This window comes from Moschus berezovskii, chromosome 9 (assembly GCF_049115385.1).
Source record: "Moschus berezovskii isolate FMDL1 chromosome 9, NW_MosBer_1.0, whole genome shotgun sequence".
Classification (NCBI taxonomy): domain Eukaryota; kingdom Metazoa; phylum Chordata; class Mammalia; order Artiodactyla; family Moschidae; genus Moschus; species Moschus berezovskii.
In genome coordinates this window covers 55244257-55269221 of record NC_142468.1, presented here as the reverse complement: position 1 = coordinate 55269221, position 24965 = coordinate 55244257, and the positions used below count along the sequence as shown (strand labels likewise).

The 24965-nt window shown below is 45.4% G+C and overlaps 1 protein-coding gene across 3 annotated transcripts in view; it reads left to right on the top strand.

Annotated features, from left to right (window-relative positions):
• The first annotated feature begins 950 nt into the window (after positions 1–950).
• RORA (RAR related orphan receptor A) overlaps positions 951–24965 on the top strand; it is an 811723-nt gene continuing 787708 nt past the window's right edge. The window contains exons 1-2 of one of the 3 annotated variants that reach the window (XM_055437102.2): positions 951–966; positions 1347–1587. In XM_055437102.2, coding sequence (XP_055293077.1) covers positions 1422–1587 — 166 coding nt within the window. In that variant the 5' untranslated portion in view covers positions 951–966; positions 1347–1421. Of the gene's footprint in view, positions 967–1208; positions 1588–24965 lie in introns of those variants that run through there. The other 2 variants (XM_088839665.1, XM_088839666.1) reach the window with 2 other exon arrangements.

Here is a 24965-nt window from a genome sequence, read left to right as displayed (position 1 = left end):
CAAAATGTTCCCCGATTCCCACCCCACCCCATCCCCTAAATACACATATTTATGCCACCTTCTGGTATATAACAATATTTTTTGTTGTCAAAATTTGCAAATCTTCTTAAAGAAAGCTGGTGGTATGTGTTTAAAATGTACTGATTTCATCGTCTCTGTAGGCGATGGGAAATGGTGGATTGAGTATTGAGACAAGAAAATCAAGCTACTACCACCTGAATATTTCCCACTCATCCAATTTGTATTGTTCCTTCATACTGGAGTTTGGGGTCAAAGTAACACTGCTGCAGTTCTTTGCCACCCTTGGGATTCATTCAGCACCTACTATGCGCTGGGGAGTTTCAGTGAAAGAGGGGCGTGCAGAATGATGCCTACAATGATGTGACTTATTAAAAGCTGTTAATTATCTGAATTTTATCATCCAGATGTTATTAACGCCTCTCTAGTATATCTTTTATGGATGAGACTGTACATTTAATAGCAGTAGTACCATGGGAATTGACAATTAGCAGTTACCCATGAACTAGATGCAGTGTGGCATATTTCATCCAGCTTAGATAGTCATCGACCAAACAGGCCAAAGTTTTCTCCAGTAGGAATTGCCCTGCCAAGTGGTTTCTGGACCCTTCTCGGAGAAAACAGCGAAGGAGCTGAAAGCGACCTCTTCCAACCATACCAGAAATTGGCTCTCCGTGGCAACTCTAAATTCACACAGTTACATCCAAGCGATACTGGAAACCCACTGGACGTCCCATCCCAAAGTAAGAAGTGCCACGCCCTCAGTTCCCCCACCCTCTGCCTTCCTGGGGGTGTCAGCGCAGGTCGAATTCCTCTTCAGTATCTCTTCAGTCCTGGGCTGGGCTGGCGGGGAGCTACCTGCGAGTCCCCAAAGTGGATAACCGGATTTGTCTCTTGCCAGGCTGGCTGCTGATGGGGACGAGTTCTGCTCCCGAGAGAGTCCCAGAAGTAGGTACAGAATCAATCTCACCAATCTTAATTGCTGTCCCTGGGCCGAGGAAAGGGGAGGATTGGGGCACGGGAGGCTCTCCCTTCCTCCTTCCCTCTTTTCCCCACCTCCCAAAATTGGCAGCCAGTCCGCGGCTCTCGGTCTGGGGTCTGGAGGGTGGGGAATGTGGGTGTGGGGGCCGGCAGGAGAAGCTCTCGCTAGCGCTGCCTGTGGCCAGACCCGCCTCCCATCCCCTCTCGGGCGCACACTCGCGTCCACCCAGACACACTCCGCGCGCTCCCTTGCGCTCTCGCCCGCCCGCCCGCCGCCGCCTGCTCTCTCCCTTTTGCTCTCCCCGGTCTCCTTCTCCCTTTTTTTTTTTTTTTTTTTGGTACCATAGAGTTGCTCTGAAAACAGAAGATAGAGGGAGTCTCGGAGCTCGCCATCTCCAGCGATCTCTACATTGGGAAAAAACATGGAGTCAGCTCCGGCAGCCCCCGACCCCGCCGCCAGCGAGCCGGGCAGCAGCGGCTCGGACGCGGCCGCCGGCTCCAGGGAGACCCCGCTGAACCAGGAATCCGCCCGCAAGAGCGAGCCGCCCGCCCCGGTGCGCAGACAGAGCTATTCCAGCACCAGCAGAGGTAGGAGGCTGCGAGAGGGGCTGAGGAGGGGGCGGCGGGAGCCCCGGCGCGGAGCGGGGGGCGGCCGGGAGCGGGCGCCCGGGGCGCGGGGTCGGGGGCCGCGCGCTGGCCGGCCGCGGCGCCCGGAGCTCGGAGCACCCCCTTCCCCTCCCCCCTCCGCCCCCCAGAAATGTTGCAAACTTTTGCAGCCCGTTCTCGGGTTGCGGGAGGAGAGGGGGGCGGGGGAGGCGGCAGGAGGGTTGACAGCCGGCGGGCTCACCCCCTGGCTTTGCTTTTTTTCTGCGAAGAGAGGAAGAAAGCCGCGTTGCTCAAATTAAATACTCTCCCCCAAAATACGGAGGACCGGAGAGTGGGGGCCCGGGAAAGAAACTTTTAAAGCGGCAGTGTCCTTTTAAGAAGGGAAAAAAAAAATCCTTTTGATGGCCATCCTCCTCCCCTTTTACCTTTTCTCCTCTTGACAGTTTCGGCCCGGGCAGCCTGAGACAGGGTGGGCTTTCGGCCCCCCGCAGAAGTGAAAGGGGCGTCAGAAGTGAGAGATCAGGGCAGCCCCCCCTCCCCGGGGTGGAAAGGGAGCGCTTCTGGATTTGGGGCGGGGGAGCGACGTGGGTACCTTCCCTGGAGCACAGCCGTGGATTTGGGATTTGGAGATAGGGCTGGGGGAAGCGGGGTGCGGGCGCGTGAGGTGCTCGCCAAGTTGTCTGGCGGGCGCGGCGAGGGGAGGTGCGCAAGTTTGCAGACCCGGGGTTCGCAGCCCCGCGCCCGGGCTGGCGGGGGGCGTGTGCGCGTCAGCGCGCCCGGGGCGGCGGCGGCGGTCCTGTGGGGCGCTCCACGCGCATTCGGAGTGAGCGTCTGCAAAAGCAAACAAGCAGAAAAAGAAAGATCGTAAGGCACCCAAACTTATTCAGCCCTGGGAAATCCTTCCCTCGCCAAGCGTTTTTGCAAGAACCTGGGAATGGTCAGTGCGAGTTGAATGCTTGTTGGATAGTGCGATCGATGCCCCCCAGCCCCAGCAGTTTTTTACACACTTCATTTGTAGGATCTGTGTGCGTGTGTCTGTGTTTGGGGGGGGCGGCTTCATGACCCCTCCTTGCTTTTTTTCTAATTAAAGTGGAGTGTTGGGAAAAGCTCACTCTCTTTCCTCTTTCTTAAAGGTATGGGAACCTGATGTGGGGTTTTTCTTGGGGGTGGGGGATTATTTGAAAACGCTCAGAATTTATAAAGAACAGGAGGAAGCTACGGCTTTAATTACAGTTGTAAATAATGTATAAATCACGCCTGTCACTCCGGAGGAAGCCAGCTCGCACGAGCCGCCCAGGGCTGGGGGACAGAAGATTTCCAGCCCCGGCTTGGGCACTGGCACAGCGGGCCCCCTCCCCTTGCCACTCAGCTTCAGGCAGAGATGGGGAGAGCTGGGAGAGGCAGGTGGGGGCCCCAGAGCCCCTGCTTTCCTCTCAATGTTAGAGTTGGAGGTAGGAATATGGCTGATCATGTGCTGGCTGTTTTACAGTATTTCCCCCCCCCGCCCCGCCCCACCTTAGCCACACCCCCTGTCCAGGCGCTTTCCCATTCACGGAATTCGAGTACAGTAAAAGCCTTCAGGATGACACATGCGAAAAACATTTAATTAAAGGCGATTTCGGAAGAGCGAACGCATCAAACCGCGGTTTAAGGGAGAGGGAGGGGGCAGTGAGGGTTAGGAGTACAGGAAGGGGGATGGGGCCGGGGGCCGGGACCTGCCTCTAGCTCGGTGAGTTTGTGTGTAGAGAGCTTTTGGCTGCAAAGAGTATATTTAGACCTGAGACGGTGGATTTGGAATGCGAGCGGGTTATGTAACAGGGTTAATCAGAAACACTGGAGAAAATCCCCTTCATGTGTTTCTGAGGCTTTTTTTTTTTTTGGAAGAGGGGGACATAGTATGTAGGAAGCCGCACTAATTTCTGGTTTGTGCTGCCACCCCCTCTGTCTTAGCCATCCCCCTTCCGTGTGTTATTAGCATCTTCAGGTGTCATTCTTGCCAGAAGGTGTTCTTGCAAGAGATCAGGGTGGCAGGCTGCAGAACCGACTAGCAAATCCGTAACTTGCTGTTCTTGCAAATTATATAACCAATGGGGCTTTCTCGGTACCACCAGCTCCGGAGGCTCAGCAACAAGGGAAGAAGGACAAAGTGCAGATAGGATGCATCTTGTGCAACTGACCTGCTGACCCACATCCCCTCGCCCCCTAGTGGGCCACCCCTCACTCCCTCTTCTTTGAACCCACCTCTTGTCCATCCCTCCGGAGAGTTAATGGGGGGAGGGAGAGGAGGTAAGGCCCAAACACTCAACTCACATCCTGCACGCAGGCACTCGGTTATATAACAGTCTGAATGGAAAAGGAAGGTCAGAGATGGAGGCATCCTTTAGCTAACACAGCAGTAGTAATAGCTTCCAGAAATTATGTGCATTTGCAGACTTTAACCTCAGATATACCGTCTGCTCCTCGGGGGTACCAATCTTTGTGCATGTGAGCTAGGGAGAAAAAGAGGGAATGTGTAAGTATGCTCAGTAGATGAGAGTGATTTGAAAATGGGAAATGTTTGGGTTTTCAGATGATGTAATGGAATTGGCAGAATATGCAAGTCGGCTCCCAGAGTGTAAGCAGCAAGAAAATTGGAGCTGGCATCCAGTATTAATGTTGCATAAATTACAATATCGGAAAGAAATTAACCTACACACTAGGTGATTACGCCTTTTTAATACTTAAAGCATACAGGCACACAACGCAAAAGGAAAAGCAAACACCATCACCTTAAAATCAGCATTTTCAACCTCAAGGAGGGTTGAGTGGAGTCCTTGGCCTTGGGTGAAGAGAGCCGCTTTCGGATCTGGGGGATGCTTTCCTGGGAGGTAGCGGGGTTAACTTCCAGGCAGCCAGTGTTTGCAGTCTGCAGAGATTGTGGTCAAGATTCTCATGACATTGAGGTGACCTCATGAGACATTACCTAGGTAGACTTGAAGCTATTGCTGGATTCCAAACTCCTGGGAATCCACGGGTGAATGGACCGTGCACCGTTAGTGCCTGCACTTCCAAAATCAATGTGTGACTTTATAATCTGAAAGACGGCCTCCCTTTCTTTTTACAATGGGGCAGGGTATGTTAGCATTTTCAGCAGAACTGTTTTGTTTTCTGGGTGTTTTTAATGATGGCTCTTGTTGTTCAGCCCCATCTTTTCAGCTCAATGAAAGGGAAGAAAGGCAGGAGATAACATGGGAAGTAAGAATGAAGCAGAAGAACCACAGCGAATCTTTAATTTAACAAGGCTTTCAGGGACTTCAGGGAGCCCTGAGCATTGTGACATAACTGTTGTTAAAAACCCTCTTCCAGAATCTCATTAGTATATGCATGCCAGAAGCTTACACATGCTACTTCCCTAAAGTTATCCTCAGGGGGCTGTGTGCCACACCGTTGGTCTGAAACACCGGTGCTGCAGGTAGATCGCTGATAGGGCAGGCTGACCTAAGAGAAAAATCGAAGCCAAAAGATGGGATTAACACTGAAAAGCTCAGTTGGGTTGAGATCGAACCCCCTGGAAGCTGAGCTTAGATTGACTTAAAATCAGTTAACAAGTTTAGTTGTAGCCCTGAGGACTTCTAGACCCACAGGAATCTTTGCCTCTCAAAGTACTTACTTCTTCACAATTCACCACTTCAGTCTTGGCTGATTCACTTTCTGGTCGGTGCTCTTGCCTGGCAATTTCAAGCGTTTTCTAGAGATTGATTCTAAGATGAGCTTTTCTTACGTGGACCTGGTTCTCCCCAGTGAACAAATGATGCCCTGTAGTTTGAAAGAGCTACTGGCTGGGATAAAATTCTGTGTCAGGGGGATGGAATAATTATTTTTTAAAGTAAGGGACTTTCATTTTCCAGTAAATTGCTCATAAAAACATTTATAATTATACCCTTTAAAAATGTAATAGAATAATTTTAGAAAATGCATTTGAGGATGATTATGAAAACCTTTTCTGTTGCTTCCCCCTTCTTTCTTAAAAAGAATTGAATTATTAATCCAGAAGTCAAATCCTGAGTGGCTAAAAACATTTACAGCAGACTTTTTTTTTTTAATGTTAGTCACCTGCTAGAATTTTCCAAAATCTTCTGGTGTTAAGTGGAGCCCTTGGCTTTAGAAAACATTCTGAAACTGAAATATGTGGCTGCAGGGACAGACCCCCCTCACCAAGAGACATTAAGCTTGTGTTTTCAAGTTGGTAGAGCTGGGGGGTACAGTGTATACTGATGTTTCTACACCAGACTCCTAAGAGGGATGTAAGGAGGTGTGGGTTCATTAATTGCAATAGATAGTGCCTCCGGATGCAGATATTCTGAAGGTCTTTGGTGACAGCTGAATCATTTTTGAAAGCAAACTGACTCCGGTCCAGAGCTAGCCTTTGGACTGTGAATCAGGCAAGCCCAGGTGTTCTTCTCCATGAGCCATACTCTTTGTCACTTCTGAGTTAAGATGCACAGTTTTCTCCTGATTCTCCCATTCTTACCTTGAGGAAGTTGTGGTGTGATGTCGGAAGGACTGACTAAGTTGGGTGTTGCTTAGAACCCTGTTGATGGAGTGTGGTCCATTATAGCACGTACCACTTTTTCTGAGGGTGCTCTCCCCAACCCACACTGTTTTTCCAGTCTCCTTCTAAGCTCATCTATGTATTTCTGTCTGTGGAAGCAAAATACTTAACTACATTTCAGATATCTGGGGAGAGAGTTGTAATGTGATTGCCCCACATGCAAAATTTTTTATGGAAAATGTCACTGTTCTCAAATGTCATATCCTTTTTGTCTTGTACAAGCCAGTGTGCAGAGACTCTGAGGTAGACTGCATCCTTCCTCCTGGATGGGGGACCCCTGACCTATTCATCCCAGATTAGAGATAGGTTCCTGTAGAGCAAGAAGAGTCTGCTTTGAAAGGCCTTCAGGTGCCAGAGTGAGCACCAGCCTAGAATGTGCAGTACCTTTCTGCAAGTGAAGACTGTCTTCCTTGCTGAGAATTTAAGAACAACCTCCTCTCTGCTTCTCTCTGTCTCTCCAAGATGTTCTCCCTTCCATCATTTAAAATAAAATGTTTTTTTTTTAAATGAGGATTTATTTTTCCCTTGGTATCTCATTCAGAAGGGCAAGTGTTAGTTTGAAATGAGCTGTTAAAATGTTCACCCATCTTATTAAGCTGTATGTTAAGAAAAATACAATTGAATCCTTGTGAATTAATGCTTGCCCAGAACTCTCCAGATAATGAGTGTTCAAGCATTGATTAAGACACAATAAACCATGATTTTTCTATAAGAGTACCAAGGCATCACTGATGAATTTGTTTTTCTGGCACAGTGAGCAGACACATTTTTTGTCTTTTCCTTATCAAATGTGTTTTGAAAGTGTGCTGGTTTCCTTTCCTGCCCTGGGAAGAACATTGAGGATATAATTGAATCTTTCTTAGAGATTTGGGGATCCTTAGGGTACCACCGGGTCACTGTTCTGAGGATGAGTTCTGATTGTACATTATAGAACTGTAAATGGAGACGGTGTTAGAGATTGGGCTAAATCTGTCCTGATCCTAGCTTGGAAATAGTTTTTTTTTTTGTTAAATCATCAATATCTGTTTTGTTATTTGCCTCCCTTGTTCTCTGAGTTGCAAGTGGCAGAATAGAAATTCATGTCAGTTAGTTGATTCTGGTTAGTTGAGGTTTTTACTTTAAAATTTCAATCCAAGTCTAGACTCTAATTCTTTCTCTAGAAAATGCAAACTCATTCTCAAAAATTTAGCAAAACTATTGTATTTACAAATAAGTTATGTGCTGTATTACCATAACATTATGCAGTTTCCCCCTGTGTAATGGTACACAGAAATATCAACTAATTTTGCTTCTTTCTTATATGTGTTGAAAGGGTTTCATCAACCCTGAAAGTTAGGAAATTCTAGAGTTAGAAGGAACACTTTCAAGAATGTCCGTAAAGAACATATAGATTTCCCCAGAGGAAGCTCTCTATCCAAGCTTAGGCCTTTGTTCACTGGACCAGTGTCGCACCGCATCATCAAGAGCTGCCTTTCTCAGGGCCGTCCCACCTGACTTAATGGTCATCTGTAGTTATCTTGTGATATCTTTGATGCCCTACTGTTGAAAATTCAGCTTGGAAGTCTTGGTGTTCTTTTATGACAGCCTTGTTGTTGTTATTACTTTGCTTTTGGAGTAAAGACATCAAGGAGATTGCCTCAAGAAATGGTTAGAAAAGTGGAGTGAAGCATAATGAAGTATAAATGTGCCATAGCCCGTGGGTTAGGCAGGCTCCTTTCCAGGTCTGGCTCTTACGTGTGTGCTAATGTTAAAAGGAATTATAGATAGCAATTCCCTTGTGTTGGTGGAAGAACATATTTTTTTTCCTAACATACGTTTATGGCCTCCACTGACACCTCATTACAAGCCACCTCATCACATTATGTGCCGTGGCACATTGGCAGTGGCGTGGCCCTGCAGTCTCCTGGCGATTGTCTTGTCCACAGAATGCGGCCTCCGAGGCGCTTCTGTAGGGCCCATAACAATGGAGAGGACAGGTTTCAGGCAGTCTGAGAAGTGCTGGAGGCCTCCAGGCCCTCCCAGGCAGTTGCTACACCCATGCTGCTTCCCTGGAGCTCAGTCTGAGGCTGAAAACAAGGAAGCATAATCAAGGTGTAGAGGATTTATAATCGCCAGCTCCAGTCCTCTCTAACAGCGTGATTGGGCATTGGAGTTTCAATCATCAGAGACTGTGAAGTTTTTGAAAACAATTAGAAAGTGCCTGCATCCGTGAACAGACCGTGATAGATGAGGTTCTTCCTGGGTACCAGGAAGGGTACCACCCAGTACAGGATTCTCACGCCTGTGAAAGAGGCAAGTGCACTGTTAAAAATACCTAGCTTACTTCGGGGGAGGATTTGGCTGAATACTGATGAAGTTTATGAAATATGAATGTTGTGAAGTTGCTGTACGTAAGTGGTAGGCGTGTGTGAAAGAAGTAAGAAGCAATAAAATAGTGTATAAATGACACTCTGAAACTTGATGGACTTGCGTACGTGACAAGAATGGTGATGTTTGGTTCTGTGCCTAATGGGGGAGAATAAACTGGCTTAAAATCTGTATGTCAAACTCGATGAGGGACTGAAAATTAATACGTATAGAGTCCTTTGACTTATCAGCGAAGAGTGCTACTGAGGAGAAACAGGCAGGTTGGAAAGAATAGACGTGGAATGCGGGAGAAACAGGAGGGACCAACACTTGAACTTATAATAAAGTATGGTAATCACTGTTTTAAATAATCCAGGCTATTAACGACTAGGTAGAGAAGTGCTGCTAGGTAGAGAATTTGTTAAAGCCCAACAAAAAGGTATCGCGAGAAATCCTCTTGATCCCCAAAGCATAAATGCATGTACCGAGAAGCAGAACTGCACACATTGTAATTTTTTCTGTCTTATCCTGATTAATTGACAGCCGACTGTATGCCTCTTTCCTGAAGGTGACTTTACAATCTCCAGACACAGACATTTCTCTCAGAAGTGGAGTGAAGGAAGGAGAGCCACATACTAAAGTGTGTTTCACTGGGTGAAGTATTTGGGAGGAGGGACGATAAGAGTGGTGAAGCAGGGGAAGGGGGTCGTGCTACAGAGATTAAGGATGCTGCCTTTTGGGGGCTGGGGAGTGGGGGCTGCGAACCAAGGAAGGGAATCTCTAGAGGGAAGGAGACTTACGTGCAAAAGAGAATGAAATTAGCATTGACTCTGTAATGGCTGTGAACGTGCCTTTCTAATTTTAAATTATCTTTAACAAGGACGATGAACAGAGGAAAAGTTGACACTTTGAGAAGTTATGACGAACTTGTCGAGAATGCCAATTGACAAAGGCAGGTAAGGGAATACTTGCAACAGAACAAGAACAGGTCTGAAGGGCAGGCCGATGTGCTTCCGAGTGTGTTAAGGGAATTGGCAGGCGTGTTTATTGACTCTTCTAATTAGTTTTAAAGAAACCTGAAGAAATGGACAGAGTCGGAGAAGAGACACCCTGACGAGATGCCGCCCTTCCAGGAGCAAAGAGACCTGTATCATCCGTTATGATCGATGCCAGTCATGGGGAGGAGTGACTGCTTAAAAGTTAATGGATTTCTGAGAGTCAAATCAGAGAAAAAACAAGGGTGTTTTTGACAAGTTTAAAAACTTTTCAATAAACTGCATTGCTTTTCATTTTCACTGTACAATCATAAAGCCAGTGGATGATGGTAAGAAGGCCACAGTGACAATACAGCATGTACTCCCAGGAATGTTTGCATGACAAGGATAATATATCTGAAAGGACAGGGCACCTCGAAGGGTGAACTGCCCATAACTCTCAGTTGTGCAGGTAATGAAGCAGGGGGAAAGCGAGGCAAATGAAATACTTTGATAATCAAAGATGATGCTTCTTTCAGTGATCATATTGGTTGATTGATGCTGACAAGGGTGAAATTGCTGGAATTGTATTTTACCGTTTCTGGCACTCATGACCCACTTTGGATAAGCACGTTTCTACAGAAAGTGCCTCAAGATTGGTGAGCTGCTAAACTTTCTCGAGACCCCCAGGAGAATCAGTAGAACAAATGGGGTACCCCTGAGAGGACTCTAGAAAATTCTAAAGCTTGATTTCTAATCTTGAGCGTTAGGGTGCATGTTCGCATATAGGTAGGGCTCACTCACGAGACTGCCATTGGTCATGTTTTATTAGACTAAAACCTGTTAGAGCCAGCAGGGGTCTTACGAACCATCTCATCTACCCTCTCCCCCCATTTAAACTGGCTCTCACAGAGGTCAGAATATGCCTGAGGCCCCATTCCTAGTAGGTAACAAGGCTGTGACTAGAACTTAGATCTTTTCCTCCCTAACAATGTTCCTTCCATTTGTATGCTGTGTCAAGATGCTCAGAAGTTCCAGTAAGTTCCTTTCCACCAGGAGATGCCCCCCTCCGAGGCTATTATAATAGGTATGCATTAACCAAGCCTTAGGTGGAGATATGTTTGAAGGTCAGCACACTTTGTCTTGGCTGTACATCAATAGCAAAACATTCTCAGTGTTATTATTTTTAAATCCCATTGGGCATTTTTATTATTCTTTAAAAATTAGCTAGTGAGCTTGTGGCTCTGCCAGTAAAGCCATTCAGGAGCATAGTGAAAATGGTGTCTGCATCTCCTGCTCTGATTTAATAGAAAGTAAAATAAGGGACATAGAGTGGGGCATCCTGTTCTTGGAGCCTTTAAGCTCTCTGGAGCTGGAGACAGCCAGCCCTAGCTGTGCAGTGGGGGAGGGCGTCTCTCAGCAGCTGTCATCTTTTCTCAAGGCAGAGGGTTTGTCTGGGCCTTGTATGGGGGTGCTCCTGAGCAAGTCTGCAAATGGAATACTATGTAGTCAGTAAAACTCACATTGTAGTGGAAGATGTTTGGGACCTTGTGGTTAGTGAAAAGTCACAGTTTTCATAGTAGTATGCATGGAATGGGATCATTTTTATAAAAACTCATGTGTGTGTGTGTTAGCATGAGCCCAAATATACCTAAATGATGAAATGATAAAGTGGCCATCTCTGGATAGTGGGGTTATCTATAAGTTTCTCTTTCTCTGTGCGCTTCTCTATTTTCCGAGTTTCTTGCATTAATGTATTATTTTTGTAACTGGAAAAAAAATAAATCTAATTGTTTTTCAAAAAGATTGTGTGTTCTGAAACTGATGCTACTTTGAGGGAACTGTTTCTGAACTTAGTATGTTGCAGAGAATTTCATGATGTTTCAGGATGGAGCAAGTTTTCTGGCCCAAAGAGCAGCACCTTTGTTGTATTTAGCCAGGAAAACAAAGGTCATTCAGCTTGGATATGAAAGCAAGTGTCCTCATATTGGAATTTCTTGTCTCTCTAGTGCAGTGTCCTTCATGTGTTTATTATGAGAAAAACACAATATATTGCAAGCCAGTACACAGATATATCACACACATCAATAAACCTTTCATACAAATTATCCATTACCTGCAATGCTCTGTTATTTTTCCTCTATTTAAAGACAAAATACAAGTCATGAGCCACCAGATTGGTTTCACAATCTATATGGGTGGCTCCATGAAGTTGAAAACCTGTGTCCTTGGCATGAGGCTGAAGCAGCCTTTCTGTGGGCCATAGCCTGGCTGTGGGAGGGAAGGAAGGAGGGAGGGAGTCACCGATGTGATGTCATTGATGTGGGACTCCAAGTGTTACTTTATTATGATTTCAAGGAAGAGTTGAGGGAGGGAAAATAAGGTAAATACTTGTTATTTGTAATCATTCAGGATCTTTATGCCCTTAGGTACATGCTCATTAACATCCTATTTCATTTAGACACGCATCTATCTGTCTAATCTGGTTCAGCATATAGATCCTGGGAATCAATTTGCTTGCAGTTTGTCATCACTGTGTACAGGCACGAGGTTGGTATTCTTTCAATCAACAAAATTTTACTGAGCACTTTCTCTGTGCCAGGCACTGTGCTAAGTAAGCTCTGGGGAGAAAGCAATAGAAAAGGGAAGTCGGAATCCCTGCCTTGCTTGATCTTAAGTTCTCCTGGTGACATACTGGTGTAGCCCTTTGTCTGGGTCGCCTTTGACCAAAGACTTCTAAGGTTTCTCCTCCACATCTGTCTTGACCTCAGCCTCTTTTACTTCTATTCCTAGTGTGGGCTGGGGCTAAAGAATCTGCCACCAATGCAGCAAAGCCAGGTTCGATCCCTGGGTTGGAAGATCCCCTGGAGAAGGGAATGGCAACCCATTCCAGTTTTCTTGCCTGGAGAACCCCATGGACAGAGCAGCCCGGTGGACTACAGTCCATGGGGTTGCAAAGAGGCAGACACAACTGAGGAACTAACACTTTCACTTTCTTTTTTCGCTTGGATAGGCCCTCCTCCTCCTTTTCCTCTTCCTCCCCATCTGAGTTCCCACTTTTGGTCCAATCTCCTTGCTTCCTGAGATCCTCCAGTCATTCTAGCTCCTGATGAGACTCACCTTCTCCCTCTTGTAGGTTTCTGTTACAGCGTTCAGACACATAGATGACCTTGCTCATTCAATCAACATGTCACCTCTTCCTTTGCCAGCTTTCTTTACATTGCCTTCTAGTATTATTTCCTGGGCAAGGGTCGGGTCCTCCCAAGAAGATGAGCTCCATGGTGTATTCTTTCACACCTGCTCAACACTGTGCAAAAGGTAGGTGTTCATTCATTGTGCAGCTTGTCTCCCACATTGCCCTGGAGAGCTGTTTGTCATCTCAGAAGATTCAGGTCTGCACTTCCCAGCTCTACAAGCACAGCTTCTACTTGCTTCTACCTCCAGCTGGGTCTTGGGTTTGGACCCAGCCACCCTAGTTTGTCCCACTTCTGTCTCTCTTGGATCCACCAAGCCTGCCCTCTGTTGTGGCAGGTCCAGGCCTGCTCCGGTCTTGAGCAACTCAGACCATGATGAACAGCTTACATGGTTGTTACAAGCCTGCTGGGAATGGGGCCCAGGTGTGTAACTGTGTGACCTTTCCTAAGTTCATTCACCACTCAAGTCTTTTTCCTTATGTCACCTGAAAACTGGGGATGTTAATGATGCCGGCTTCCCAGGGTGCTTGAGAAGCTCACCTGTGAGGATGCCCATACAGCTTCTGGCGTGATGCCTGGCACACATCCAGTGTCACTCTGGTGATGGTGGAGCACATCCAGAAGCAGGGCCCCTCCGGCTACCTCTCCCCATCTCCTCCTCAGGTCTGCAGCTCCTTTTGCTTCCTGTTTCTGATTGGTTGCTCTGTGAAATTAATGAGTCCCAGGACATCAAGGGCCTTTCATTTAACTACCAGTTCTCTCTCCTGGACTAGATCCTATGCCAGTCCCTCAGTTCAGCTGCCATAGGCTAGATCCTGCCAAGTTCAGACGAATCACTTGAGTTCAAGCCCATCAGCCACTTGTTGGGTTTCGCAGAGGTTATACGCCATACCTGCAACTGAGCAGGAGGAGAGCCCCACTCCTGCCTGCTCCCCTCCCCGTTGTCCTCCCTATTCCTGTAGAACTGCTGGCTGCCCCCTCCAACCATCGAGGCTGGGGGAGCACCCTCCACCCCGCTGTGCTCCGTGTTCTCTCGTGTCTCGTTTCTCAGCACCCCATCCTTGCCTTCCCTCCCTTCCCCTGTAGTCACTTTCTCGTCCCTGCCAAAAAATCACATTGGAGAAGCCTGTCTGCAAGGGTTCCATTCAACTTGCTCTACATTAATGCTCCACTATGGTGACCCACTGCTGAGTCTTTCACTTGTAATGTAATCTAATAATTTACATGCACTTTGCAAGCGATACTCTCTGAGACTCACAACCTGCTTGAAATCACTCTGCTGTTACAGTATTTGAGCTGATGAGAGAGCAGCGTGAGAAAGAGTAGTTATTGGTACTACAGTGATGTTGGGTAAATCTGGGAAAATAATGTTAGCACAAGATGAGGGTGTGCTGATGGATTATAATATCCTTTCTTAGAGAATCAATTAAGCTTGCTAAGGGTCTTTGATTGATTTTTGGCTTGTAATGGGACTAGGCTAGGTCAAAGTATGGTGGGGTAGAAGCGTAGGAAGCTAGAGGAAGTGAGTCAGGCATGGAATCCTGTCTTCCTGGGATGCTGTGAAAATGTTTTCGTTTTGATATACTACATGACTTTTACAGAATTAATTGGCACTGTGATTAGGTTGTTTTATTTCTTCACTCAAACATGTTGGAAGCTGATTCTAATATGCAGTAGTAATGAAAATAGAGTAATGCTGTAATAATAGTGCCATTGTAAAGTGAATTACACCATTAAGCATCTATTTTGTCTAATCTGTATTGTGATGGTGTGGGTGATACACACACATACAGACTCAGAGTAGCTGGTCTTTAAGAAGCAGACTCTAGCAGAGAAGCCCCAATCCTGTAATAATGAACAGTCAGGGAATGAAAATAAACTGTTGTTCAGTGAAAAAGTAAATTTTTATATCTTCAAATATACACACATATTTTCGTACACATATACACACAGAGGCATTTACATATTGTACCAGTCAGGCAGATAAAAAAGAAAATGCATGATTAGAATTGAAGTGCTTGCTTGTGTTACCTTTTTAACAACTTGGTTGGCTTGCCTGGGGACAGGTATCAGTTATGGCTGACCAAGTCAATTATAGTATCAAGGATAGCGTTTGAAAACAAGGCTTCGTTTATTCGTTTCAACCTTTTCATCCTTATTATCATGTCTGAGAGCCTCTATTAATGGACATGTCTCAAGTTGGGGAAAAAGCATTAAGGACCCAAGAACCGCGGTCATTTTATTCTGTCATTCATCTCCCAAGAAAGAACACTGGCCAAGCAGCTTCTGCCACAGCAGAAAGATAAAGACATATTTTTATGCCTTAAGTCATAAGCTAACCCTTGAGCAGAAATGGGATCTGTGAAGGCAGCCTCAGATATGGCTGCTCCCAGTGGGGCATGTGAATTTAAAAGTCCCAGGGTGAATTACTCTTCACTTTGGTTCCAGGGACTTTAGCCCTGAGCCTGCAGGAGGATCGGCATCACCGGGGAAGTTTGGCAGTAAATGAGCATGGATTTCCAACCGTGTCCAGGGAGGTCCTGAAGACTTACTTGGTTCATCTCCGGACTCGGTTTCTGACTCCATGACCTCCTCTCCATGTTTCTGTTCAGAGGCCATCTGGAAGGGATTTTGATGGTGCTCTGCATTTCTCAGCTGCCCTCACTGCATTGTTGTGCATCGGCAGTATTGTCAGCACCCTCACCTGGTAATCGGAAACCCCAGAAACTCCTCATCCCAAGAGGTGAGATTTTATGTGAGTTGCTCAGTCACTTCAGTTGTGTCCAACTCTGCAACCCCATGGACTGTAGCCCACCAGGCTCCTCTGTCCATGGAATTCTCCAGGCAAGAATATTGGAGTGGGTAGCCATTCCTTTCTCAAGGGGAGATCCTGACTCAGGGACTGAACCCAGGCCTCCTGCATTTGCAGGCAGATTATCGTCTGAACCACCAGGGAATCTGAGATTTTATATAGTTTAAGATATACTTACCTTTCATTATATAATGCTTACTCTGATGATCAAAATATCGAAAGCAAATTTTCTTTGTAAACAACTGAGCATTTTCTATATCTCAGATCAACCATGTTGATTTTTAAACTCCATGAGCATTTGGGGAGAAAGTACACAGCATCTATGACTAGCATCTTTCTCTGCTGCTGCTGCTGCTGCTGCTGCTAAGTCACTTCAGTCGTGTCCGACTCTGTGTGACCCCATAGACGGAAGCCCACCAGGCTCCCCCATCCCTGGGATTCTCCAGGCAAGAACACTGGAGTGGGTTGCCATTTCCTTCTCCAATGTGTGAAAGTGAAAAGTGAAAGTGAAGTCGCTCAGTCGTGTCCGACCCTTAGCGACCCCACAGACTGCAGCCTACCAGGCTCCTCCATCCATGGGATTTTCTAGGCAAGAGTACTGGAGTGGCTTGCCATTGCCTTCTCCGCATCTTTCTCTACTATTTAAGAAAACAGTAGAGAAAAGTTTATTGCAGACTTTGGTAAAAAAAAAGATATCAGTATCATATTTTTCCCAATAAAATATTACAATGAACATTACCATGGTGTTTGACAACATGTTGGTATTAATTAGTCTTGTCCGTTACTATTTCTCAGTAGCAAACACACTCCGGTTTTAGCATTAATTGGTTACAGTCTTTATTGACGTCACAGTTTGCTGTGTCAGCGCAGTTTATCTTCTCATTGGTCTCAGTTCCTGGAGGGCAGTGTTGTAGACTGTCTTGAGTCTTCTGTATATCTCTGCCTCTTATTTGGGCATTCAGTGAATGCCCTCAGGATGCTAGTGATGGCACAGTTTAGAATCAATATGTGAAAAATGAGCCAGCCAGGGCAAAACTGGGATGAGACAAGAAAATCTGATATTCTTCGAAAGCTTCAGATGTTTAAAGGTGATGCAATATATTGCCTTCTTTCATTGATGCATCAGGTATTAATTGAGCAATTACTATGTGCCAGATCCCCTCTTGGTCAGTGGAGGTACAGAATTGGATGAAAGGAATTGATGAGCAGGAAAGACACATTAACTAGTAATTTCAAAAAAAAATATGGAGAATGCTATAATATTAAAAAAAGTTATAATGCACCTAAGAGGGCAAAAAGACTTCAAAAGGAATCAGGGAAAGCTCACTGAGTGGGTTCTTCTGCCTAATATTTTGAAAAATGGCGAGTGATTTGCTTAGAGGGCAAAAAGTGAGCAGGCATTTGGGGCCAAGTTTCATGAAGTGCAGGTTCATGGGACATTTAGGTCGGTGAGTGCAGTTGAGCCTTGCCGAAGTAAGGACCAGGAGATGAAGATGGAGGAAGAAGGCAGGGACCCAGCTAAGGTTTTTGGACCTTTTTCTAGGGCAAAATTTTGAGCAAGTGAAAAACACCTTGTTTCTTTTTGATAGAGTACTTAAGGGCTTCCCTGGTGGCTCAGTCTATAAAGAATCCGCCTGCCAATGCAGGAGACTCGGGTTCAATTCCTGGATCAAGAAGATCCCCAGGAGAAGGGAATGGCTACCCATGCCAGTATTCTTGCCTGGAAAATCCCATGGACGGAGCCTGGTGGGCCAAAGTCCATGGGGTCTCAAAGGTTGGACATGACTGACAGACTATACACACACACACAGAGTACTTAAGCCTAAGTATGTTGAAGTTGGGGTGGAGGATTGATGGTGAGAAGGAGCCAAGTTAGGGGATCTCCATGGTGATTCTGGAGAGACTTACTGCAGGCTGGGGCTGGAATGGGGCTCGGAGGTAGGCTCGGAGCTGAAATTGGAGGTGCATGATAGAAGTAATGACAGCAGTGAGTCAGCCCCAGAGTTGGGTATGATTATTGGCTGGGATGGCTTGACCACAGGGGTTCCATTTTGGATGGGCTGAGTTGGAGGTGCCGAGGACGTGTCTTCTGGGCAGCTGGAAATGTGGGTCTGGCAGGGAGTATGAGACAGCATGTCAGCTGTGGAATTAAACAAACAAACAATCATTTAACCAGGAGGGATAGCTGGGGTGGAGATATTATGAAGCAGCATTTTTGAAGGTAAAATTTTTACACCAGGTTTTGTTGCTGGATTTTGAAATGCAATACTGAGAAAATAAGCCTAAGGCTCAGGTGGGCATGGCTGAGAAAGTAAAGAGGACGGATTGGTACAGTGACAGAGAAAAGTATCATAGAAAACTGACTTTAGACTCAGAAATCCTATACAAAGCCTGCATGTACACACACATACACGCACACATCCCAAACCAAGAATGTCTTTAATTCAGAGTGAGGTTTTAATGCATATTGATGTTCCGGATTGCATTTGAATTTTATCTACTTGGGTGGTGGTCTCCTTCACAACATGTCTAACTGATGATTGTAGAGTTGTTGCCCTTTACCCCCACCTTTTAGAAACTTTCTGCACAGCCCAGGATTGATTTATCCTGTCTCTAAAGGGAATCTGCCTCATGCTTGGCAGAACCTCAAGGTTGGAAGAAATAGAATGCTGTGAAGAGGTCTCTACACTGCCCTGGGAGAAAGACTTCATGGGAGAAAAACTTGAAAGAAGGTCTTGAGAAAGAACATGAGATCTTCAAAGGATGGGTCTAGCCATGGGAAACTTAAGGGAAGATAAGGGAAGATTTTTTATTTTTAAGTTGACCATGAAGAGAGAAATGCACAACACAAGTAGCTTGTTGGTAAGGAGGTGGTAACAATGTTGATGATTCTAGTGGAATTGCTGGTCTGCACACTTATGGCACTTTGTTTGCAGGGGCCTTTCACATATTCAGTAGCCTCTAAAAGAGAATGAGATGGCTGGATGGCATCACCGACTCTGTGGACATGAGTTTGAGTGAACTCCTGGAGTTGGTGATGGACAGGGAGGCCTGGCGTGCTGTGATTCATGGGGTCGCGGAGAGTCGGACACGACTGAGCGACTGAACTGAACTGAAAGGCCCTGGAAGGAAGTTGATAATGTCCCAGACCATGGATGGACTAAAGAATAAAGCAGTGTTGTGTAATTAGGGAGACCTGTTGACTTGAAACAACTCCAAGGAGTGCGACGGGAGGGGGCTTAGCCTGTTGAAAGGGCCCTCTCTTCACCTTCTGACATGGTGGCCGAGCTCCTATTGTTTTCAATGAGCTCTAACTAAACACTTCCCCCACAGATACTCCGCTAATATGTCACATGAATTATTTGTGTTATCTCCGAGCTGTGAAATTAGAGTCCTTTCCCCACCGTGCGGTAAGTAGATTAACACGAAAGCCTGTTTTGTATGGTATGGGGGAAACCAAGCCCGTATCAGGAACTGTTTTGTGTGTGTTTGATCTGACAGTGGGGAGGCCTTGGGACGCCGGTGTCTTCTAAGACCTGAAAGCTGAGCTCTGGCTGGACTTTTCTTCAAAGAGGTTTAAATTTTATCCGTTGGCACTTATGTGGGGGAAGGAAGGTTTGGAGTGGGTGATTTCTTGGATGAATCTTTTCTTGCTGCTGTTTTCTTCTCAGTCTTTTTAACTTTGCAAGAAAGCCCTTCCCGTTCTACGGGCAGACCCCGTTCAGCACGGTGGTGGCCAAACAGTCCCCTTTTGTTCAGCAAGCGTCCTATTTTGGTTTCTCTTGAAAGGTGCCCTTCGAGACAGCGGAGCCTTTCTTCCGGCTGTTTAGAATCAAGGCCTGAAGAAACCTAAACAGAAATCATTCTCAGCCCAAGCCAAGTGCCTCCTTGGCTTAGTGAGGCTAAGCTCGCCCACGCAAGATAAAATCTCACCAGCCGGTTACCTGAGACCCACCTTGGGGAGTTCTCCAGCTTGACTTTTCACTTGGCCACCATCCCAAGAGCCAGGGAAAGCTGAGGGTCATGGCCTTTCTGTGCAGAGATGCAGGAAGAGAGTTATGGCTCCTGCTGAAGAAGCATAAGGTTGGATTATGTTTTAAAGCAGGGGTCCCCAACCTCTGGGATCTAATGCCTGATGATCTGAGATGGAGCTGATGTAATAATAATAGTAATAAAGTACACAATAAATGTAATGTGCTTGAATCATCCCCAAACCACACAACCCCCACCCCCACCCTGCCCTGGTCCTTAGAAGAACTGTCTTCTACAAAATCTGTCCCTGGTGCCAAAAAGGTTGCTTAAAGGGTCCAATGTCAGCTTGTAAACAGTTGAGGCTCTATAACCATCCTGAGAAGAAATGGCTCAGAAGATATCTTTATGACCATAAACCTAGTTGTCTTAAAGTGGTGTAATCTTTCCTCTTTATTACTCAAGATTTCAGTGAGTTCATTTTTTCCATTTACTTTTATTTTTTTCTCAAAGAATAAGATATCCATAACTTTAGCCCACCTTACATATTTCTATTGTTCCCAGTTCTGTCTTTTTCTTTCACAAATTAGGTAAACTGTGTCACCTGAGAAAATCAGGACATATATAGGATTTGATAGTTTAGAGATTGCGTGGTTTGAGGTTATTTTATTTGCTTCTGTTGTAACAGGTATGGGATCAGGCTCTGTAATTAGAGAATATTGTTCCTTCCCCAAAGATTCTGTGCTTTAGGGCTCACAGACCTCCTTGTACAAGCACTGCCTTCAGTTTTGGAATTTTTCTTTCTACTTTAGGTATCGCCTGGGTCAGTCAGGTGGAATAGGGGAAGACTCTGGGGCTTTGTTAGACAAAGAGTGGCCAGACAAGTTTGATCCCTTGGGCCAATTTGGAGCCTTCTTGAGCCGAGGTCATTGTATATTTAAATTCTGAGCTTCCACTCATACTGGTCAGCACAGTTCTGTCCCTCCTCATTAACCGCATATTTTCACCTGTATTTTCAGAGAAGGAGATACCTGCCTCTCGGGGGAACCCCCAGCATCCTGGGTACATCCATCCAGCTGGCCCCAGTGAATACAGACAACTGAAAAGTGAAGTAGTTTGGAGATGGGCATTGTTTTAAGGCTAAAGTCATACATTTTAGAAAGTTAAGGACTGGTTCTGTGACAGGGAAGTTGAGCTAAATATGCAGTTCTATTTTAATTTTCACTTTATGCCAAGGCGAAAGCATTGGGAGATAGGCTATAAATGTATAAGTAAGTCACTGCAAGAATAGCCCCTTGCAAAATGCAAATTTAGGAAGGCTAAATATTTTCTCACGTACTTTAATGCACATGGCTAACTAACCCCTGATCGAGTTCCTGAGAAAGGGGTGTTGTATAATCACTTCACCGTGATCACTGTAGTGAATTGTACAGAGGTCTGCAGAACTGTAAGGAAGCATTTGGTTGTCTTAGCCCAGGCCACAGTGACAAAATACCGCAGACTGGATGGCTTAAGCCATGTTTATTTTCTCGTGGTTCTGGGGCTAGTAAGTTCAGACGCAGGTGCTGGCAGAGTTGGTTCTTAATGAGGGCCCTCTTCCTAGATTATAGAGGGGCATCTTTTTACAGTATCCTCACATGATGGAAGGAGAAAGTTCTGGTGTCTCTTCCTCTTCTTATAAGGGCACTAATCCCATTGAGGATGCCACCCACATAACCTCATCTAAACCTGATTACCTCCCAGAGATCTCACTCCTAACATCATCACGGCGGGCAGCGGTTATGGCTTCAGCACGTGAATTTGGGGGAGGGGGGCACATACCTATAGTCTGTAATATTGGTTGACACTTAAAGCTTCCTAATAATTTCCAGGGTGGTCAGTTTGTCTCTAAAAGTTATTTAAAATTCTTACCTTGCTCATTTGTTTGTTTAAGCAGAATCCTATTTTTCTGTGTATGTTTTATCATAGACTGTCTCATCCTATTCCTGAACTGTTTGAAAGCTACAGTAGTAAAGCCCAAGGTAATTAAGGCTGTGGCATCATTGTTTTAAATTAGTGTGGATGATTTTTTTAAATGTAATTCAACAACAAGTCCCTTCCTATTCTGCATAATTGGATCACATTTTAATTGTGTGGCAAATAAAGATCTATTTTACATTTCTATTAGAAAGACAAGTCCCTGTGGCTAGGTCTGAATTAGGATGTTTGCTTTTGGTGGTACTGAAGCAGTGAGAACTTTAGAGTGGATTCAGCTTCTGAAACACATATCCGTGACTCTTTTGGGTTATGAAAGAATCTTCCATCTGAAGGTCATACACAGGCATAGGTTTCACATACAAACAGATATTAAGACGGTAAGAAAATGAAATATACAAGCACTGGAGCAAGCAGAGGATAACTAATTCATAGATTGTCCAGTATTCTCTACATTTCCCAAAATGTTGATCTTTAACTCAAAGCACATCTGTCTGACTGGTTATCTCTATGGTTAATGCCTTGGGAGTTTGCATGAAGCAAAATAATGAAGATATGTCAGGAATAGTGTACTAGACAGTCATCAAGAGGCCTGGCCTCTCATTCCAGCTTGACTAGTAATTATGTAAGTGGTTTTGAGCAACTGGTTTTCACCACCACCACCACTTCTCACCCTCCCCAGAGCCCCAGCCCCACCTTCTTCAGGTGAGCTCTGAGTGTGTCTCAGGGAGGCCCCAAGCTACATGTTCTTGCCAGCTGACATTCTGCAGTAGGACCTTGTGACTGGACCCAGGTTTTAAAGAAATCCAACAACAAATAGATTTTCCCTACTTTTTCCTCCCCTTTAAAAAAAGTTGAGGCATAATCTACATATCATAAAATTTATCCTTCTTAAGGGTACAGTTGAATGATTTTTAGTAAATTTATACAGTTGTATAACCACCTTCACAATTCAGTTGTGGAACACTTCTGTCACCCCTAAAATATCCCTCATGCCCATGTGTTGTTACTACTCCCTCCTATGGCCCAGGCTAAGAGTTATTTACCTACCTTCTGTCTCTAGAGTTTGTTTTTTCTGGGTGTTTATTTAAATGCAATCATATACTCTGTGGTCTTTTGTGTCTGACTTACTTTACTTAGTATCATGGTTTTGGAGTTCATCTATGTTGTAGGAGATATTGGTATCTGGGTCCTTTTTATTGCTGAATCCTATTTCATTGTATGGATATACCACATTTATCCATTCATCAGTTGGTAGTTTACTTTTTCTTCCATTTTTGTCCTATGGAACACATATTCTCACTGTGCATTCTGACTGTAGCCTGCTCTATATGGGGAACTAACAGATCTCTCTTAGCAAAATACTAATTCTGTATCTCATGTCTTCTTTAGTGGAAGGCCAGAATTTTGTGTTTTAAACCCCTTAAAATCTTCCAAATCAGTGGACTGATCCTGCTGGGTCCACTGTGATTAAACAACCACATAGTAACTATCAGTAAATGGAAAGCACTAGACCCTTCTTTGTGGTATACAACTAATATAAATGTACAGTGTCCCATTAGGGAACTTGACTCAAAAGCTTTCCCAACGGCAATCTGCTTGTTCTTTTACATGCAGGGTGATGAAATACTTGGAAACGAGATAAGAACACTGGCCACTTTGTCACTTTCAACATTTTTCTCTGAAAATCATCAGAATTATTATGAGCAACAAATCCAGAGAGGGAAATACTTGCAGAGAAATTCATGCTTTATTCTTTAGCTATGAATCACAAAGACAGCTAAGTGTAATTGCAAAGGAAAGGTAGATAGAATGAGAAGATGCTTGAGTTCAGTATTCAGGCTCCTAATTTCGAGAAAAAAACACCATAGGCTAGACAGCTCTAGAGATTTCGATATTTGGTGTTCTTTTTGTGCTGTGAGTGAAGATGGGATGGATAGGCCATTTGGTAGCCTCTAGCTAATGAAGGGTAAGCAACTTAGTATTCTGGATGCTTCTTAAATGATTCTCCAGTTTGGAGTTTAGCTCTTGAAATGTGGTTAATCTATATTTCCATCTTTAGCTGTTCCCAGGTCCATTCAATATCATGGAATCCATCTTCGGCCAGTGTGTCATGGAGGATGAAGACGAAAGCTACTTCCTTTGCCCTTCTCACTTCCATGGGGTCAGTGTGTTTTGTAGCCATACTCTAGTCTAAATTTCCGAAGCTGGACCCATGAGTAGTGTGTGTGCATTTGTGTGCACACATGTGCATGTGTATATATGTACATACGTGTATATATGCACACACATAGATTCACACACACATATATTCTTCCAACTGCATAATACTGCTCAGCCTCTGAAAGCCAGCAGCCTGATTCTGTTTTATTTAGCAGGCTAATTATAAACAGTATCAGTAATATCTTTTGGAATTTAGATGTTAGACTGTTTACTATTCCCAGTGGTGGAAGTATGTTTAGAGCATCACACCCTGCCTCTTGGGTCCTGGGAAAGCTTTGCTTTGGTTGAATTCATATGGTAGGTTGGTGCTGAGAAAGATAAACTAGGACATTCTTTAGTAGACCTTAGAACCTCCCTTGTGCCGAGTCTGAGCTGTGGTAGCTGTGTGGGCAGAGAAGCCTGCCCAGGGCTGGGTGCTTCCAGACTTTCCTGAGGATGAGCAGGCCCTGGGTATATTGAGCTCAGCCCTTCAACTTCTGTCTGACTCCCTCGGAGACAAGTATTATGATCCCCCATCTTGCAGATGGGAAGACTGAGGCCTCTGTCAGTGGCTTAGTCAGAGCCCAGCACGTGGACTCTGCCTACCACAGCTCGCCTTCTTTTCCCCTGACTGCGATAAGTGTGTCTAGACAGCAGCCCTGGGACCCTGGGGCCCTCTCCATCTCTGTTTATGTTCCTCTCCATCTGCAAAAGCAGGAGGTTGCAGTCTGGGCAGGCGGAGCTCCTTGGAGTTGTGCTGTGTTCAGCCAAGTCAGCTGACCACAGCTGCCCCTAGAAATGGCTCTTTACTCTCTCTTGCCCTCTGGCTGTTTGTTCCTGTGGCAGCTTCTTCATCCTCGTGGTCGGAGGTTTTCCTTTCATTCCTTAGTATCCTGTTACCCTCCCCAGGCCCAAGGTGGTCCTCCCAGAGAACTCCTCGAAATTTAACTCTTCCTCACTGTCCTAGCTGACTTCCGGCTGACGGGATGGAATGAAGCCCCGATCTTGATGGAGGAATTCCTGCTTGTGATCCTGACAAGTAACTTTAACGGATTGTTGTGAGCAGCCTGATTGTGCCTTGGCAGCCGCATGTGCCGTGGGCTGTGAATACTAAAGATGCTGAGTGTACCACGTGCCAGGGCCCGTGAACACATCCTCAGAACCTCCCCTGCTCCTTCAGCGCTTTGCAGTCCCAACAGGAGCTGCCAGCAGATAAGCTGCTGAACTTGGCATTGGCTGGAGTATGGTTTTATTCAGCCAGGCTCTTGTGGGATTGCTGCCCCTGTTATGGAAGCTGT